This window comes from Homalodisca vitripennis, chromosome 5 (assembly GCF_021130785.1).
Source record: "Homalodisca vitripennis isolate AUS2020 chromosome 5, UT_GWSS_2.1, whole genome shotgun sequence".
Lineage (NCBI taxonomy): Eukaryota > Metazoa > Arthropoda > Insecta > Hemiptera > Cicadellidae > Homalodisca > Homalodisca vitripennis.
In genome coordinates this window covers 131012316-131031687 of record NC_060211.1, presented here as the reverse complement: position 1 = coordinate 131031687, position 19372 = coordinate 131012316, and the positions used below count along the sequence as shown (strand labels likewise).

Below are 19372 nucleotides of genomic sequence, written 5' to 3'. Positions count from 1 at the left end.
TTACAATCCTACAGGTTAATTGAAACTAATAAATTACAACTTAATAGGCAATTTAAATTCATCCAGTCATCACACCGCTTGGCATCAACATCAGGATGTATCACAGTGAACATTCATTTCAATCAGTTTACATAATCACAACTCTATTGTAATCTTTGGACATAACACACTACTAAAATTCAAAATTAAATCTTGGCGATGATGAGGGGAGGTGAGATTCAATCACCACCACACCTACAGGTATTGCAGGGAAGGAGAGAGTACATGGGACATGAAGTGCAGATTTAATTTATACCAAAAAATTTATAACAATTTCAACTTAGCCAACAATAGCTTATATGTACCTCTTTTCCAGTGAAAAAATCATTAACAAAATGCAATCTACATAGTAGTCCTAAAATGGAATGAAGTTTTGTAAAACAAACTCAATAAGGGTATAGTTTGTAGTTTCAATAAACATTATTGAAATCGTAATAACAAACAATATTTAATTAGTAATTATAAAACATTCCACTAAGATAAAACTATAAGATATTCAGAAAATTACAATATTAGACCCTAATATACATATATATTATAATTATTATAATATATACCTACAAATCCTAATAAGAATCAAACATAAAAAAGTAAAACATAAACACATCAATAATCCTTGAGTGCACAAAAACTGATAGCATTTACATGGTATAACAAAATCTCCAACATAACGTATTAAAGCACCTTTTTACAGGTATCTAACAATTTTACACACAAAATTCAGTACAAAACGTTCAGCCTCAGAAATTACAAAAAAATATTTATTATCTTGTTGTGTTAATATTGATAATACAAAAAAAATACAGAAATTGTTTAATACGTTCACTGTGTTACAAGAGAAATCTCATACTGTATGTTCTAGCTGATGTGGCAGAAACATATTCAGCTCCTCTGTGTATGTGTTTGCAATATTTAATGAAGTAATAATCAGTATAAAACGCAACGGAAATATAAAGTAAACCATACCTCTTAATGATTTTAATTACTGAATGTAAAATTATCTAAACTTTTAGACTTGACAAAGCTTTTTTAAAGTGTTGGTAATTTTTTGTATCCAAAAATAGGGAAAAGATGAAAATTTAGAGGATTTAGGTTTTAATAATTCACTCAATTAATAAATAACATACTTTCAAAGTATAACTATTAAAATTCTATTGCAATATTTTTGGGAAGGATCGCCATATAATTAAGTGTTATTTTATTGGTGAAGATACTTCCTTTCCCCTCCCACTAAATGCCTAAACAAGTGCTTTTTGTTTTTTTTATATCCAAAAGGATACAAAATTATTAATTAACAGATGATATTTTGAAGGAACAATGTAACATTATTTTTGTACGTTTTTTTAGTTTACTTTTTACTGATAGTACGGTAACAAAATTGTAGTTACTATTTCAATGCTTTGAGTTGTCTACCCATTTTGGAAAGTGGCCAAATTAAAAATATTACAAAACAAGTTTCAATTTTTGCCATTATTTTATACAGGGATAGACAGTAATATCTTTCTTTTCCTTTGATGAATCATGAAATGGGAATTGTTACTTGACCACTTTTTGACTCCAAACTTTTTTGAAAAGCGGTACAATATTTTAAAGGAAACCTTAAATAGATAATCTCTTATAGCTGATTATTTTAAATTATTGAAGAAATTAAACTTCCCGCATCAGATTACTAGGAACTTGCAGGACAGATTTTGTCCAGTATCTATTTGCGGACGTGATACTGTTCAGGGTGTTGTAACAATTCCTCACTAATCATAATATATATTATCAACACTTGTACTTTTAAATTACTGTAGACTGTAGAAAAACATTGTTATTTAATATTAGCCATGAGGTAGTAAGGGTTAAGGAAATCTATTTATTATTCCGGTTATTATTTAGACCTTAAGAGTCTTAGTAAACCTTAACAGTTCCAGTTATCATTAAAAGACCTTAACACAATCGCACATTTGCTTGTATGATACAAGATCTGCATTCTATATTTCATCCATTTATCTGTACCAAATGCAATAAAATTTATCGATCAACAATCTAACAATCCTTGCATTCACGACATGATTTCAGAGGTTTGCTTAACTATTCCAAACAGAAAGTAATGCAATGTAGAAGTTACTCTGAAACTTCTACTATGTATTTGTACTTTTTACTTTTCACTCTTAACTAAATCTGGTATGCTTCTAATTATTATAAAAATGTATTTTCTTTAACATATTTATTAAAGAAAACTTTACTGACTTGACTTGGTGCAGTAGGGTGTATCAATGCCTTGTGTAATTACACCATATTAGAATCTAACTGCCATATTTAACACAGATAATCTAATGTTTAAAAACACAACCCTAGAGTGCTCGGTATGTATCTGATGAAACATAACACATGAAACATTATCTTATGCAGAAATCTCCTAACACACTGAGGGAAAGTTTATTGCTAATGAGACTTCCACCAGTGTGGGATCTTGTAACATACCCAGCAAGAGGATCATTTCTTACCACAGTGAACATATAGTGACTATTGTTAAAACTCAATCATTTTAATACTTAATGTACTTAGGAATTAAAATACATTGTGCTTTCATTTTACGCTACTCAGCGAAAGTATGGATTTAATATTTGAAAAATTAAAAAGGCCATTAGGATGAAGAATTAAAAGGCTAAATCCTTTCATTTCATAACATATTAAACTATAGTAAATGAAACATAATCACATATGCTACAATAAGAGTATTATAAATTCAACAAATGCCAAAAGATGCTATAACAAAGAATCTTTATGATGAAAATATATTTTTAGCATTAACAATATTACCAAATTTATCAATATTAAAAAACTAGACATATCTACACATTCTATTTGTCATAAAAATATAACTAGCAATATATTCTATGATTTCAAGCATTTCTCACAGCGGCAGCGACTCGTTGGTCCAAGTTAGTATTTTTAAATTGGGTCGAAATCAGTAGGCTTTTCAATGGTGTAATAGTCATAGTGTTACGTCACTTCTCGTCAGGTCACAGACAGAAGAAATCCTACGCTGAATGCAAAAATGGCCAAAATACAAGAATGCAATGGTCATCTGAATACAAGATAACAATTAAGAAATTTTAAGCTTAATAAATTACTCATGCATGACATTTATAAAAGGATAATTTAATTCTTTAATGAGTCAAGGTGATTGACTAAAATATATTACCTCTGAATATATGTTAGAAAGAAAAGGTAACTCATTTATAATCACCAGTATTTTGTATTTCTGAGTTTGATGTAACTATGAGCAGCCAAAGTAAATAGTTGGTCTGTTATTGCATAATAAAATTTAAAATTTTATATAGTGGGGATTTTTTTATCATCAAATTAATATGAGAAAAATTTCAATTGTAATACAAAGTAAGGTCCATATGGTAGAGTCAAATCTATACCTAAAATATTTCCTAAAAAGCTACAAAGTTTATTTTTTTATTAAAATAATAGGTCTGTAGTTTTACATAAATTCTTCAACCTATCTTTTTACAATGTATAAAAACTGTTCTAGCACCTTATGTAATTAAAGATGTGAAATGAAATTATTAATTAACACCAGACCCTCTTTGTGGTGTTGTCATTTGACTTAAGTCTTTTTAACTAGTGATTTGTTATTTCTTCAAAAATACTTTTTTTTCATCACTATTTTAAAGTATTACTGAGTTTCTAAACAATATTTGCTTTCAAGGAACATTAAAATCAAAAGCAAGTACATTTGAAGCAACATACAAATAGTATTATAACCTTCAACTATTACACCACTGTGTGAGTAAAATTTTTAGATATCAATAGTGCATCTTAAAACTTTTTTTGATTAACTTATACACAGGCTAAAAAATGTTAGGAAGAACCTTCTTTGCGAACGACTCACAAACCAATGAGAACCAACACTAGCAAGGCTAATGATAAGCTGCAAGCTCCCGGTGAGACATCTTGAGCAAATATCACATAAGCAAACAGCGAGTAGCAGCAGCTAGTGGACCACAGAGTTGCGAGCAACGAGTAACACGTAGCAGTCATCACAGACCCGGACAGGTTTAGCGGACGATGCTAGTGACATGGAGTTGTCTGAACAGCTGTTGCAGAAGATACCACCACAGTGACGACAGTGATGCTGTAACATCCATTCACATATTCATGTTATTTGAGTTCGGAAAGTTACAGGTAACACATGTAAAATAAGGAAATGTGGATTTTTAGTGGATTAATCAATTAAGAGTTGAGTATAAAAATACAGATTTTAGATTTGTACACCACAACAGAACTTAAACCTAGAACTGGCAGAGTCATGATTTACAAATACTTTTTCCCATCGTGAACTGGAAGAGTCGTAATTTGTGAAAAATTAAATATCACCTGCTAATTACATCACCATTTGAACAATCTTCATTCAAATAGAAATAAACACTAAATTATCGTAATCGGCCGATTCCGCACTTTCTTTTAACCCTCTGAGCGTCCATCATATTTTGTGAGGTTTTGCAGACTCTCCTTGTAAAATTTATAATACATAGCAACTTAAATATAAAGTGTTATATACCACTTTTTTTGCAAAGAACTGCGCTTTCAGACTGTGTAACTATGAAGTAAAAAAAACAAATTTCTTACTTTAAAATAAAAAAGGTAAAAAAAATAAATAAAAACAAAACTTGCAAAAAGTATGCACATTTATATGAAATATTGAACATATTCAAATTTTGAATAACCAAATTGAGGGTCATTTTATCCTCAAGACAGAAATGTACAATGTTGAACAGTTTATATTCATAAAATTTGTTTCATATACTTATTAATATATTAATAGGTATATTAAAGCGAAAAAGTTTACGAAAAAACGCACATTTGAAATTTGTTCATACTTGCAGTAGTTATATAACACATTGGTATAACAATGCTCATATTTTTTATATTGTACTAAATATAGCAGCAATACAATATTTAGAAAATCCTACTTGTAGCAAATTTTGCCATGAACACAGAAATATACATTGCTATAAGATTGTTTAATTAATTCATAATATTTACATACATATACGAAAGTTAAATTATTGAGTATCTTTTATGAGAAACAAATAATATTTACAGCATACTATCATTTCTAATAGTTAGTACATATAACAACGAATTTAAAAAAAGAAGTATTAAATAGAATTTAAACAGTGAAATTCACACATTTGTATTTGAGCAACAACAATGCATACACAATTCGCTGGAAAAAACAGCTGATGAAAACAATGTAGACTAATATTCAGTACAGATTTCAAGAAATCTAAAGACCACTAAACATTTAAAAAAACTCACGAGCTTTCGAACTGAATAGGTTATAATGCAATTTGACTGGTATTAGCGTCGGTAAAATAAACGTAAAGAGATGAATGTGTAAATATCATCAAAAATATTGACAATGGACGCTCACTGATGTACTCACTTTTATATATAAAACGTTTCTTTATATTTTACAGGCTACTAAAAGTTAAAGGTATCCGACAAGCTATGCAATTTAACAGCAATTGCTGTTTGAGTATATGGATTCTGTTCTGTTTATTTTTACGTAGTTTTCATTCTGTACTATAAGTAGACATTTTCTTGATCTATATAACAATCCAAATATTTTGTATATTTTTTATTTTTAAATTAAAGGTGTTTAGTGTTTTCTATAGGCTGCAGAAAATAAAAAAAACTGTTTAAAAAAAATAAACGTTTCAAATTCGAAGCACTTTACATTCATGAATGTGAAGGTAAACCCAATTTTTATTTATCTTATAATATACTGTATTTTATTCTGAAAACTCTTTATGTTTTGTGAAGTAAGTAATTTTTCCTTTAATTTTTTTTAACTCTGTGCAAGGGGTTAAAAAGCTAAGGCCAGTTAAGGCTAAAATGCATGCCAGTTCTAGACTTGCACTGAAACAAAAGTGGTAGAAAAATTTAACACTGTTCATTCACAGACATACAGACCAGTCAGAATGTGTATAAGGAATACTAGTAATAAATAATAACGAACTTTCTAAAACCGTTGCATAAAATAACTTGCCTTCCTGCGTGTTATGTTGAACTCCTTACTGCAGGCCTTACAGTGGGATACCTCCTTGTCTGACGTCCACAGCGCGTCTGCCACACTGCGAGTCACACTGGCCTCCTCCTTGAGCTCCGACACTTGGAGCTTACTGCGGCTGAGCTGTGTCCCAAGCTCCTCCAGCGTGAGCTCCTGCTCCCGACACTGCTCACTCAGTCTATAATGCTCCTCCTGCAGCTCCACATACTTCTGCAGGCATGGAAAACAATCTAATGAAAAACTCATTTATTTCTTAATTATATATATTTAATACTATCGCATCAACTTTTTAAACTCTTCTTTTATGCCTGTTTTAATTTTTTAGTTATTACAAAACATAAATTCAATAAAATATAATATAAACATATTGTACTGGATAAACATAAATGTTTGCTCCACCACCCACTTTTGAATGAGTGCTTATGCACTAAAAATCGTTTATTTGGGTAAATGTTTATAGCTATACAATTGTTTTTTAGTGGGTAAAGCAAGCTTTTCCTTTAAAGTCTTAAAATGGAGGCCGAGAAACAACTCAAAATGTTTAAATGTAAATCCTCAACCTGTTACATCTTATTTTTAAGGTCATAAAAAAGGGCATAAAATGTTTTTGGTTTGTTTTTATGTTATAATAAATCGCTTTATTTTGAACTGTGGAAAGTAGAAAATATGCATAAGCAGTTGAGGCTATAGCAATCGACCATCCTCAGTTATTGTTCAGTCTGCATTAGCCATTCTAAAAACACTCCTATTTAGTCCTTCAAGCTGTAGTACAGTTAACTTAATTACATTTAAAACATATAAACCAATACTAACTTGTATTTTTGTGAGGCCCTTCGATAGTAAGGCTATCTTCATCAGACACATCACAAATACAGTGATTAAATATGATTCCTGTATAAAATGTTAACCCTATAACAGAGAGTTTAAAAACAACTCTTTTTACACTGTTATAAAGGGGCAGTAGCTCTCTGGTAGAATGTTAGACAGAGGATCCTCAGTTTACATTACATTTCCCATTGCATAGATTTCCAGATTTTACATAAACTAAATTCCTTTACATTACAAAGTGATCACAAAAAGATATTTATAATGTCAGATTTCTTTCTAGATCTTTCAAAAAGTACATTTCTGTTCTGAGAAAACTCCTTTCTCTAGAACCTCATCCTCTTATTGTACGGCTGGTAAGCTCCATGTTAATTGATTCATATAGTCTTCCTCAGTTCCCTTAGCCAAATAATTAGTCACATCTTAAATGAGTCTTCATTATTATTCTTCTGTGGAGGAATTACAGAACTAAACTAAGTTGGTCAGAAAGCTCTTGTAGGGTTAAGAAGTAACACTGATGAAAATGTATTCATCTTACTACACTTGAGCATAGTGTTTTAATCTTATATATAAACATAATCTAATTTTTTTATATAGCTGATTTTACAATTTACAATGTACTGACCTAATATATTAAATAGTATTTTCACTGCAATATAAAATGGATGGTTAGTAAAAATAGGTTATCGTTTTAAGTGCCTCAAAATAAGAAAAAACTACACTCACATTAGCAACTGCCTTGAGTTGAGAGATCTCCTGCTGGAGGGTGGCAATCTTGTCTCGTTCACTGACGATGGTACCTTGGACGGATTGACGCCACTCTCTCTCCACCTTGAGCTCTCCCTCCAGCACCCCTCGCCTCTCCTCATGCGCCGCATTCTCACCTACTGCACGGCGAAGCGCCTCCTCTGCCACACTGCGCAGACGCGCCAACTCTGACTGCCTGCCGTCCGGCGGCGTTAGCACACAACCTCTCACACCCTCTCACTTGCTCTGGTTTCTCACAAATATTTCTCTCCTGGGTCAGTGTGCTTTGCAAAAGTTTTGTTTTAAATTAAAATATGTTTTATATATAATTTATTCATCTTCTGATGTTTGTGTTCGCAAAATGTTAGTAGTTTATGGACTGACTTCAATCTTTACACAATGTGCAATTCTATGAAAAAGTATAAGTGTTTTCATACTTTCATATATACAGGGTGTCACAGAACTCTCTACCAAAATCTTCAGGCATTATTGCTGGATCAAAGACAAACCAAAATATCATATTAAAACACAATAATTACTGAAACAGCCACCATTTTCTGTTTAACTTACCTATTTCTAGTTGCAGAATGGTATCTTGTAATAAGTTGAAATTTGGTATGTAGCTTTATAACTCAAAGAACTAATTAAGGAAAATATGCTATTTTATTGTTTTTTTCTGGTGATAATAAATATTTATTTGTCTTTTTTTATTTTAATACATAAACTTTATTATTTGAGTCAAAAATAACATTAAAAAATATTTAATAATGTGTTTAGTCATTATGGCACTGTCTTATGATGGATCTTTTGGTACCACTTCGGCCATCATGGGACAGTACCATGATAAATGGTTAACGGCATAAGTTCCCATGGAACAAAAATTTTCAAACGTTTCACAAGGCTTTCTATATGCATTGTACTTCGGCTTACACGGCCAGTGACTATTCCAATTTTCGGTTCAAACTATTTCACAATACTCTTGACACAAGTTCTTTAAATAATTTGGCCTTGCTGCGGAAAGCCAACTTAAGTCAACAGATATGAAACATGGACTAAGCAGTTTAAAACCAACCACCTATAATATGATCAGAAAACCTTAAAAATGCACAAGTTTGCATTATCACTTTTAAAATTCCAGACCTCCACTTATCTAAACCTCTCCCAAATCCCTGGATTCCCCACGGGTACCAACCATCTATTAACTGCAAACTAATACTTCATTAGAAATCGTTTTTACAAATGTGGTGCTTAAGTTTATGTTTAAAGATTTGAATTTGCTTGAAGTGAACTTTTTTTAAGTATATTAATTTAAAACAAACTCTCCAATAATATAAGTTTTTTATTTTTGTGAGGCCTTTCGTACTCAATGAGAACATCTTCGGACCCAGATAACTGAATAAAAGTAATAATTATATTTTAATAATTACTTATTTCCAATAAGAAAAGAGTTTCAATAATGTGTTTTTAAGTAGTTTTAGAATTTTTTTAATAGCAAAATTAATGGAAGTTTTACTTTGTTCTTAGATCAGCTAATCCTTGAAGAGTAATTTACAATAATATCATCAAAAGAAATTATATACATTAGAGATTTATATCAAATTGATTTAAACCAATAACCAAATAAATAATTATTAATAATAACAATATAATAAAATATAAATAATATTATTATTATATTAATATATTAATGTAATGAAAGTAACTAAAACCCTTTTATATTATAAAATATATAATAAAAGGGTTTTAGTTACTTTCATTACATTAATATGTATAGATAACCCTATAAGTGGAGTTAATAACATGTATTAATATAATATATCATAATAATATATAAATATGGGTTGTAAGTGTTTTGTGCTTTAATGCAGAAAAAGAGACCTGTCAGCATAATTATGTTTCATTAAATATATCTCGGATAGTTATGTAAATACGTATTTTCAGGCTCATTTGTCATAAAATTGTTTACTTTCTTTATATATAACAAGTCTATTGCCTTGAATTTTACCATTGAGTTTTGTAACACCTGGATATATAATTGTGTGAGTTAACACTTACTAGAACTAAACTAGACCACAGTGATTTATATAATTATAATGAACTATGACATAAAATTTAAGGACCTCTAACAGCTATAATCTGATAAAAGACTCTAGCAGCGTATGGTGAGTGTTATTGTGCAATGGGCTTGATCAAAATTGTTTCTTTTTGTTTTTAATCCTTAATAAGCTGGACAAATTTTATTTATTTGTGCCTGTCCACATGATATCTCAAGAACAAACTAATGTACAGCCTTTGAAACTTCATTTCTATATAAGCAACGTTGAGTTTTATGATGGTGCATGTATACAGCCATGGGATTTTGCTGAGTGTTAGCGAACATTTTTGCTTTGATCTTAGGAGTTACCATGATGACAACAATAAAATCACAGAGTAAATAAATCTGTAAATTGCCAACTGGTTGAAATTACACATTTAGTAGATGGCAAAATAGAAACAGTGAGCTCTAAACCAAAGCCAATTACTAGAGGAGTCCCTCAAGGATCGGTCTTAGGACCTGTCCTTTTTATACTTTTCACAAACGACTTCCCCAGGTACATGCAAGACTACAGTGAAACGCTGATGTATGTATGCTGATGACTCAGTATTGCTGCTTGGTAGACCAAGAGCTGACCAACTTGAAGTAGACAGCTTTGTTGCCCTAAACATGGCAATACAATACTGTCACAACTATGACCTTGTTGTCAACAAAAGTAAAACTAAGCAGCTAATACTGGATAAGCAAAGCGAGAAAACCAGAAGACTACCTCAACTGGAAGAAGTCACAACCACAGAATACCTTGGTATAACTCTTGATGACAAACTCTCATGGACGGCTCATATAGACACTCTCTGCAATAAATAAGGTACAGGACTGTTTGTTATAAGAAGAATGAAAAATGTAAGTGATATGACAACCACAAAAACAGCTTATCATGCTCTATTTGAACCACGTCTCAGATATGGGATCGCAGTATGGTGCAGCACTACAGCAGGGAACATGCAGCGCATTCTTATCCTCCAAAAACGGGCCATTAGAATCCTGTATGATCTACAATTCAGAGAATCCTGTAGAGCAGCCTTCCAAGAACTGAGGATTCTTACAGTGATCAACTTGTACATCCTAGAGGCAATAACTCACGGTCCATATCAAGGAACCAGAATCTGCTAGAAGTGGATCACAATTCCACCAGTACAACACCAGACATGCCAACAACTACTGCCTTACCTGTGCACAAACTCAGCTCCACTGAAAAGAAGACAAGCTAAATCGGTGCCAAGATGTGGAACGACCTGCCACACGCGCTGAAGAAAAGCGACAAGCGGCTCTTTAGAAGAGACCTGAAGAACTGGCTACAAGATCGGCCCTTTTATACTTTAAATTATTTTTTTACTGTTGCAATTGACGCCTTAACTTTAAAATCTTTTAATGTCTTATTAATGTGATACTATACTTATCTTGATGATAATGTAATAAAGATATTTTGACTTTGAGTCTGTTACAGGCCATGTGTTGTGATGTACTCCTACCTTAAATATTAAGTTTTTTTAGAGTTTCTACTTCCAAATTCATTTTCAAGCAGTACCAACATTCTGAATAACAATTTTGAAAGTTGTAACAATGCAAAATAGTTCATATTCACACTGTCACATCGGTTTATTAAACACACTAACTCTTATAAATACCATTTTTAATTAATAAAAATAGTACAACATAATTATGAGAGATGCTCTCAGAAAACTAAACCATTAAAGGTTGAATTAACCTCTACTATCATTAACCCTTGCAGTGCAATGCACTGTTGTTATATATTTCTAGTTTCCTTGACTGGCTCCAAAACCATAAACCGTGGCATTCCAAGAGTTAAACTGCTAGCAGTTTCTCACCAATGTAATGGCAGCAAAGTATTTTTATATTTGTTATATCATTACGTATTTATTTTATTGTTACATTTTTAATATATTTATACATTATATTTCCCTATGTTTTATAAAATCAATTCACTTAAGTTCATAAGTTAATCCTGGTATCTGCATATTTATAAATAAATTGCATACTTAAGTATTCTTTTTTCAAAAATTAATGAAACATAGGTATTCTGTTGTAAAATTTATATAAGTTGGCAAGCTTGTCTGAACCAGTATTTACTATATATATATATATATATATATATATATATATATATATGTAATTTCAATAAACATTGAATCACAAAAAGTACTTGCTCCACCGGGAGTCGAACCCGGATCTCTCACTTGCCGGGTGAATGTGCTACCATTACACCACAGAACCCTTACTTTTTCCGATTCAATTATTTTGTATTTGGCCGTATCTGTCACATACACTTTAAATAAGCAAACTAACAATATATATATATATATATATATATATATATATATATATATATATATATATATATTGCAGTACTTAGGCTCCTTATAATATTCATTTATATAATATATCTGTATGTTAAAATTCATTTTCATTTATGCTTATGTACTGTGTATTAATAATGTTATGAGATCCTTTCTCAGTTAGCACCAAACTAGGGAGTTAAGAAAATATCTGTCTTTTAATATGATATGCGAATTTGGAAATAAAGTTAAATCTTGCATACCATGTCTAACTATGGGTACATAGACGTCTGAAAATCTTACCTACACACTAAAAGCACTCACAACTACATTAGACGCAAGCACACAACAAAGTAGTGAAATATTAGGAGAAAACCAGGAGGCACATAGAAAGCAACTGGTAAAAATGAGAAAGGATGGTGAAAATGAAAGAGTATTTCCTGATCAAATCTTTTGTAAAAATAGTCAAAATACGTACAGAGTTGTCTAAGAAAATACACCTTTTCTTTTGATCTATTACACTGACCGACATCAAGCTTTTTTCTTACAAATGTTACCATTTTGAACTCAAACCAAGTTCAATATTTATAATCAATACCAACCTAATATTTTTAATTTGCAGTAACTGGTTAGTAAACACGTTTTAACTATTAATAAATACTCTTTCATAGTCCAATAAATGAGGAATAAAAATAAAGAGGGAAAATGGCAAAATCATTCAACAGGTGCAGCCGAAAATAAAATGGATAAAAAGGGTGAAACAGAAAAATATATAATTATATGTACACACACGGAACAGTGAATGAATGAATAAAAGACTGAGAAATATCGAAGCATATTTATTATAGAGTGTACAGAGCTTATACAAGATCAGTTCAGTTCAGTCGGAAGAATGGCTGCCTGTGGTGAATATTTGCCATCTCACCTCCTTTACATTACGTTACGTTACATTACATAGCCTAGCCTAACTAACCTATCGTAGAATACAAGGAAGAGGCAAGATGCATCAAAATGGGAAAAACTAGAATTCAAAGAACTTATTTTGTGGTTCGTCTTTGACTAAAAATAATCATTTGTTGGAAAGACAAATACTAATACAATAGAAAAGTTACATTATAATACAAAAATCAAAATTCCAATAATTGATTACTACATTATACTTTTTAACACTATGATAAATAAATTACGTTAGCAGTTGCATAATTTTTAATTGCTGTTATCTTGAAATATACTCAACGTGGATATGTTTTATGCAAATCATATTTTTTGAATTATAAAAATATTTTAATTCTTTCATAAGGGGAAATACAGATTGAAGAATTAAATTTTTATAATTTTTGTATATCCACAACAGTTCTAAATTTGTAAAAGAATTTATCATCCTGACTTTATACAAATTTCATTGATTTAATTTTCTGCAAAAATGTATGTATATTATATTATAATATATATATATATATATATATATATATATATAAAATTTATTATATATATTGTCTAGTGACGAACTTGTTATTTGTTAGCAGTCAATCTAACAATAACTTGTGGAATAATTTAACACTCTAAAAATCAGAAATCGGCATAATTATATTTGTGCAAATTAAGTGCAAAAGTAAATTAGCTTATAGTAAATAAATAACAAAATTCGTTTTCAATTACTTTAAATTTTATTTTGTTCATGGATCACTGCTATAGTTCTCTGTGTATTTTCTTTATAAACACATGGTACAGATGAGCACTTTATAAACACATAGCAATCAACTTATAAACAGTTTGCGTTTAATTAATTTTAAGGAGAGTTTATGTCAAATAAACAATATAAGGCACTTTACAAAATAAAATATTCCATGTCAATCACAAAGTTCCAATTTTGATGCACCTGTAATGAAAGTAGCAACATAAAAAAGTTATAGATGAATAAATCTAAATTACCAAACAAGACATCGAGTTTTGGTTTAGTGTTTCTTGATTCAGTCTGTCAAATCACATAGCAGTTATAAAAAATGCAGAGTTTTACATTTTTAAGAGATAAACACTTCTATTAAGTGTAAAAAAATGTGTCTAGGTGCTGACCTGTTTTTGAAGTCAATCAATCTTATTTACAGATAATGGATTTTGCTACATTTATCACTTTTCTATTAAAATACATGGGTGAAAAAATAATACTTAAAAATAAATTTTTCTTTATTTACATCAGATGAGTTTGGATAGCAAATTAGATACTGTAACTTTAAATTCAGTTCATATTGTTGGCTAATTCAATTTGAATGCAGTTTTAGTCATTTCAGAATTTTTAAAATGTAATTGCGCTGAATTTAATTAGATTATGTAATATTTGTTAGTCACAATTCAGTACAAACCTCGGGATTTTGCTCTTTGAAAGACCAAATAAGTACAATTTAACATTATTTTAATAGATTGACAATACTTTCAATCCAGTAGCATTTCCCTACAGGAATAACATTTTTCTGAACTCTCAGAGTTTCAGGATGTGTTAAGAATTCCTTCCTGCAGGAAGAGTCAACATTTTTCCTCAATTGTAACTTATTTTCAAGCAGAAATTTGTCTGTTGAATAAGTTATTCCTCTTCCTGTGGTTGGAAGCACTGCCAACAAAAGCATGAAGCACATCACAATCTAATTTAAAGGTGCAGGTTGATTCTCATGAAGGTCTATGTTTATTTATCAGATTTTGTATGCTATCTTTGAAGTAACATTCCAATATTAAATTCTGTGTTTTCTTTCAAAAATCATAAGCTAAGATCCTTGAGATGTTGTACAAAACCCATGGAATGTTATGAAAAGTCAGAACTGCAAGAGGAACACAATGGCTTTTATGATGTTTGCACAAACATCGAATACGTCTTTCAGACATGTGAACATTCCCCTAATTCCATCACAGATGATAGATGTAATTAATAGTTCTGATTTGAACAAGTATCATGAAGTTTTTTACATTCATTATTTGCTTGTGCAGTTTCTAAAATTATGTCACTTGATAAAAGAGAAGTAAAAAAAAACATTCTCAGGATATTATGTACATAGCTGACAAAGATAACAGCTTCTTGACAAAAATTGCGGTAGTAACAATATTTTTTTTTTATATAATCTTCAAACAAAACATTAATCATTTGGAAACCGAAAACAGAACTAAAATTCCAACAAATAAACTTAATTCTTTTGAGGTAGATACTTACAGCTTTATATTTATGGTAATAACAGAAAGAATCCCAGACATTTCAATGTTTTCATCAACAGTGAGTGCTGCCAACTGCAGGTAGTGAAATTTTCCCTATGATAAACCCTTTCTGATGATAAAGAAAACAATTTTGGAAAATTCTTGACTCCACCTAGTATATACGATCTAATGACAGCTGCCCGTGATACTTTAAGGGCAGTAATGGTAAAATTAATTAAGAAACAAATTTCGTATAATTGTAAACTTTTAACTATGGAACTCACAAAAAAAATTGTATGGAAATTTAATTGTGTTTTATACTTATTTAATTTTACAATTTGAAATGAAAATAACCTATTTAATTGCATGTTTCCTTGTAATAAAACTGTACCATCAAGAAATATAAGGTTAGTTTTATTATTAAGACACTTCAATTTTCCAGCATATGAGCGTTTTCTTTTGTAATTATTTGCAAACATGTTTTTTATATTGATATACATTTGATATAAAATACGTTCACAGCCTCTAAATAGTGTACATTCAGCTAGTATATCTTACATGTAACTTTACTCATTGGTTAACTTATATGCCAAGACAGACAAATGATTAACATTAAATATCATTAACACCAAAAATCTTTAATACTTAATACTGACAACAGTAAAATTAAGTTACATTACTGATTAAATGAAATAAAGTGGAATTTCAGACAGTTTTTAGCCTTTTAAAAATCAAAATTACGTATCGAGCACCAAAAATATTAATTCAATCAGTGTTACTGTTTAGATGCGTTTTATCACAAATTAATATAGACACAATACAGAGCTAGCTTAGATAGGTGTATCTTTTACAGTAGCTACTAAAACATATACCAGCCTACATGAACTACATAACCTGTAATTCAAGGTACGTACTTTTCCTCCATTTTTTGCAAAGAGTCAGTCATAGCATAACTCTTGCTCTCCAGCTTAGCTATGAGCTCAGTTTTGTGCCTAAGAGAGCTTTCACACTCCTGCAAACATTCAACAACACCATTTCAACAAAGTGCAACAAACATTGAGCAATAACTGAACAATAATGTATTGCAAAAAAATAGTAAGATGCTAGTCACTTCGGCAAAACTGAAAAACAACACAGCAGATAAAAGAAAACAATAAATATTTTGATTTCAAGCTATTATGACACTGTCCATTTTACTTCACCAATAGTTTATATTGATTTTACTCAGTTCAGAAGATAAATGAACGCTTAACAATCAAATTATAACACCTCTCTTACTCTTACTATAAAGTGCAGTTTTAATCGCACTTAAAATTATGAATTTCAATATTTAATTTAAATAACTTTTAACCATCCATTTATGAGACAGTTACAAATTTTCAACTGAAAAATTAAAAAGTACTGTTTTCCCACTTACTTGCATAAGGTCTAAAACATACGTTTTACAGCTTCACAGAGATAAAACTATAACAAATTATTTATAAACAATCATAAAAACAAAGTGACCTTACTTTTTTAACATAAAAAAACAACTTGATTTTACCATAACAAATAATAGAACAATAACTGTGTAATACATGTGTTCAATCTTTAGATCAAATGAGACAGTGCCTAAATAGTTCCAAAATCTCATTAGACCACAACATGTACAAAAATATTCAAAAACAAAACAAACAACACAAATTGCAGTTGGCTTTGTTGAGAGGAGAGGTTTAAGGTTCGACCATAGCAAAAATTATGGTTTAAATTAAAAAAATAAACAGACTTTTCTAAAGTTTCTAATAAATTCTAATATGCATTAACAATGAACAGTATCATAATATATTCATATTGTGTCTTGTTGCCACATAAACATTGTAGGCATGTGAAAAATCTTCATCTGAGTTGACCAATGTTGATACAAAAAGGTGTTGATAGCACGCTCGGGTTATCAAAACTAAAGTTATTCTTGACACAATTTTACTGATATGGCTATGTTCTAGCCATATTATATATTACTCGTAAATACCAATGTCCTAGATAATTAAAAATCCCGCCCTTGTTAATATCTGACCAGGAGGTACCATAAAATGTTTTAAAAATGTTTAAATATAACAATTACCCCTTTACAATACATTATTGGAAAGAAACAAAAAAAAACACAAAAAAATTTTGCTTAAACTACAGATTTTTTTTTAATAGTTGCATTCAAGACAAGCATTTCTATGTTACATTACAAAAATCATAATTGCTGTTTTAAAACTTTGAAAATGCCAAATTTAATTTATTACCTTTAATACGTGGTAAAACAAATAAATATTTTTGCTTAAGCCAATTTTTACTTCCCTTCCAATAAGATATCATAAGGAGAGTTGTTGTTTGAGAGTATTTAGATAAGGGGCATCTTCTTAAAATTTTGAATACAGCAAAAAGTGTGTTCCACTGACCTTTTGGTAGGTAACATTCACCAAATTTCTTTTTGATATTTTCTTTAGTTTTAACATTATCAGAGGTGGGCATTTATCACCCTAATGGAAATTATCTAATGCATTGATAACTAGTCAGAGTTATATCACTATTTTAACTGTATTTTTTTGTTAGATTCAAAACATTCTCTTTCCTTCTGGTGAGACGGCGTTTTCAATTGTAATCTCTACTCTAACTACAAATGCCTTGAAGTTCAAAATTCCCATGATTCTATTTCTTGATTTTCATAAGTTGGTCAAGATTAACACTACCTGCTTGGATAACCCGAATCGCAGCTATGCTATGGTGGGATGTATGGAAGGGAGAATGAGTCAGTTGGAAGGGGTGGAGGCCTTCTCATTGTGTTTCTGGAGGTTGTTCAGGAGTAGTCCGATCTGTGTGGTTTTCTCTTGCAGACGACTCACCATGTTCGCTTTCTGTGTCAGCTCCTCCTCACACTCCTGCCAAACAGACACATTGAAACATGCTGCAACGGTTATTTGACATAAGGACTGACAGTACGGTCAAAGTAAAAACTGGTTGTCCAACTCCAAATGTAAGACCATAAAAGTTAATTACCTTCTTTCTTCCCTCATACATGCACGTATGTATATAAAGCCACATATGAGGCTGTCTTTTTAAGATGGCTCAACTGTATCATAATGCTTTAAACCACACTTTTTTCCTTGGTCGACCCGCTAAGGTAATATTTGAATTAATTTATTGTGAGTTAAGTGTTAATGTATTTTTTTTATTTACATAAAATTGTGTTGCACAATTAGAACCTCAACATATTGCTTCAAGCCATAAGTACAAATAATAAGATAGGCACATTGTATGATATTTGTTTGTAGTGAATTTTCTATTACTAGTGGTTATAGATTTTTGGTTACGGACTAAATAAAAAAACAATCAAGGGAGTTATGATCAAAATTTTCCTGAACTGTTTGTTTTTCATGCCAATGAAGTGCCAAGGAGAGATACTATTGGCATCACTTTTTGTTGTGACTATCACTAAGTGAAGGAGCTTGGTATTCTGTGTCTAGCCATATTAGTTGTAATCTTAAAGTTTTTGTGAGACAATTTCATGAGAAATTTAAAAGAAGAGTAAAATGCTTGTCTGTAAAGTGGAAACAAACTTTTACAGACATTTTGAATGAATCACAACCATAATGACTAGATGATCCTCAAGTTACGTTTTACTAGTTTGTTTTTGATTGCACACAGTTTTATCAGTAACTTATTAGCTTGCAGATATTAATAGAAATATCTGGATTTGTGTTAAATTTAACCTGTAACTTCCTGTACATCTCCAGGTTGATAGTCTTGATATCATCCAGTTGGCGACGCAGAGAGATGATTGTGTCTTGTTTCTCATGGATGTCTTTCTCCAGTAGTTTCATTGCTACCTCCATCTCTGCTTTAAGGCTGATCTGAAAAAGTTTAACACTTGTTATATAACACAACAGGCGCCAATGGCGCAGTGTAGTGGGTACGGCGGTTATCGCAAGATAACCAGATCAAGCAACGCCGAGCGTGGCTGCTGCTTGGACAGGTGACCGCTGAGCGATCCTGTCCTTGCAAGCGACCCGTCTGCCCGGCCATTGGTGGTGGTTCGGAAGTCACCTTTAAGCCGTTGGTCCCCAGGTTAAGTGTTAGAGAGGGCTTCTT

The 19372-nt window shown here is 30.8% G+C and overlaps 1 protein-coding gene across 1 annotated transcript; it reads right to left on the bottom strand.

Annotated features, from left to right (window-relative positions):
* Window positions 1-265: 265 nt before the first annotated feature.
* On the bottom strand, window positions 266-19160 carry LOC124362899 (RUN and FYVE domain-containing protein 2-like). Its single transcript, XM_046817774.1, has 5 exons — window positions 18994-19160; window positions 16171-16268; window positions 7667-7856; window positions 6095-6325; window positions 266-4174 (listed from the first exon to the last, which is right to left on the bottom strand). Exons 1-5 carry the CDS (start codon window positions 19114-19116, stop codon window positions 4034-4036), a joined length of 783 nt encoding a protein of 260 aa, XP_046673730.1. The 5' UTR covers window positions 19117-19160; the 3' UTR covers window positions 266-4033.
* Window positions 19161-19372: the final 212 nt, after the last annotated feature.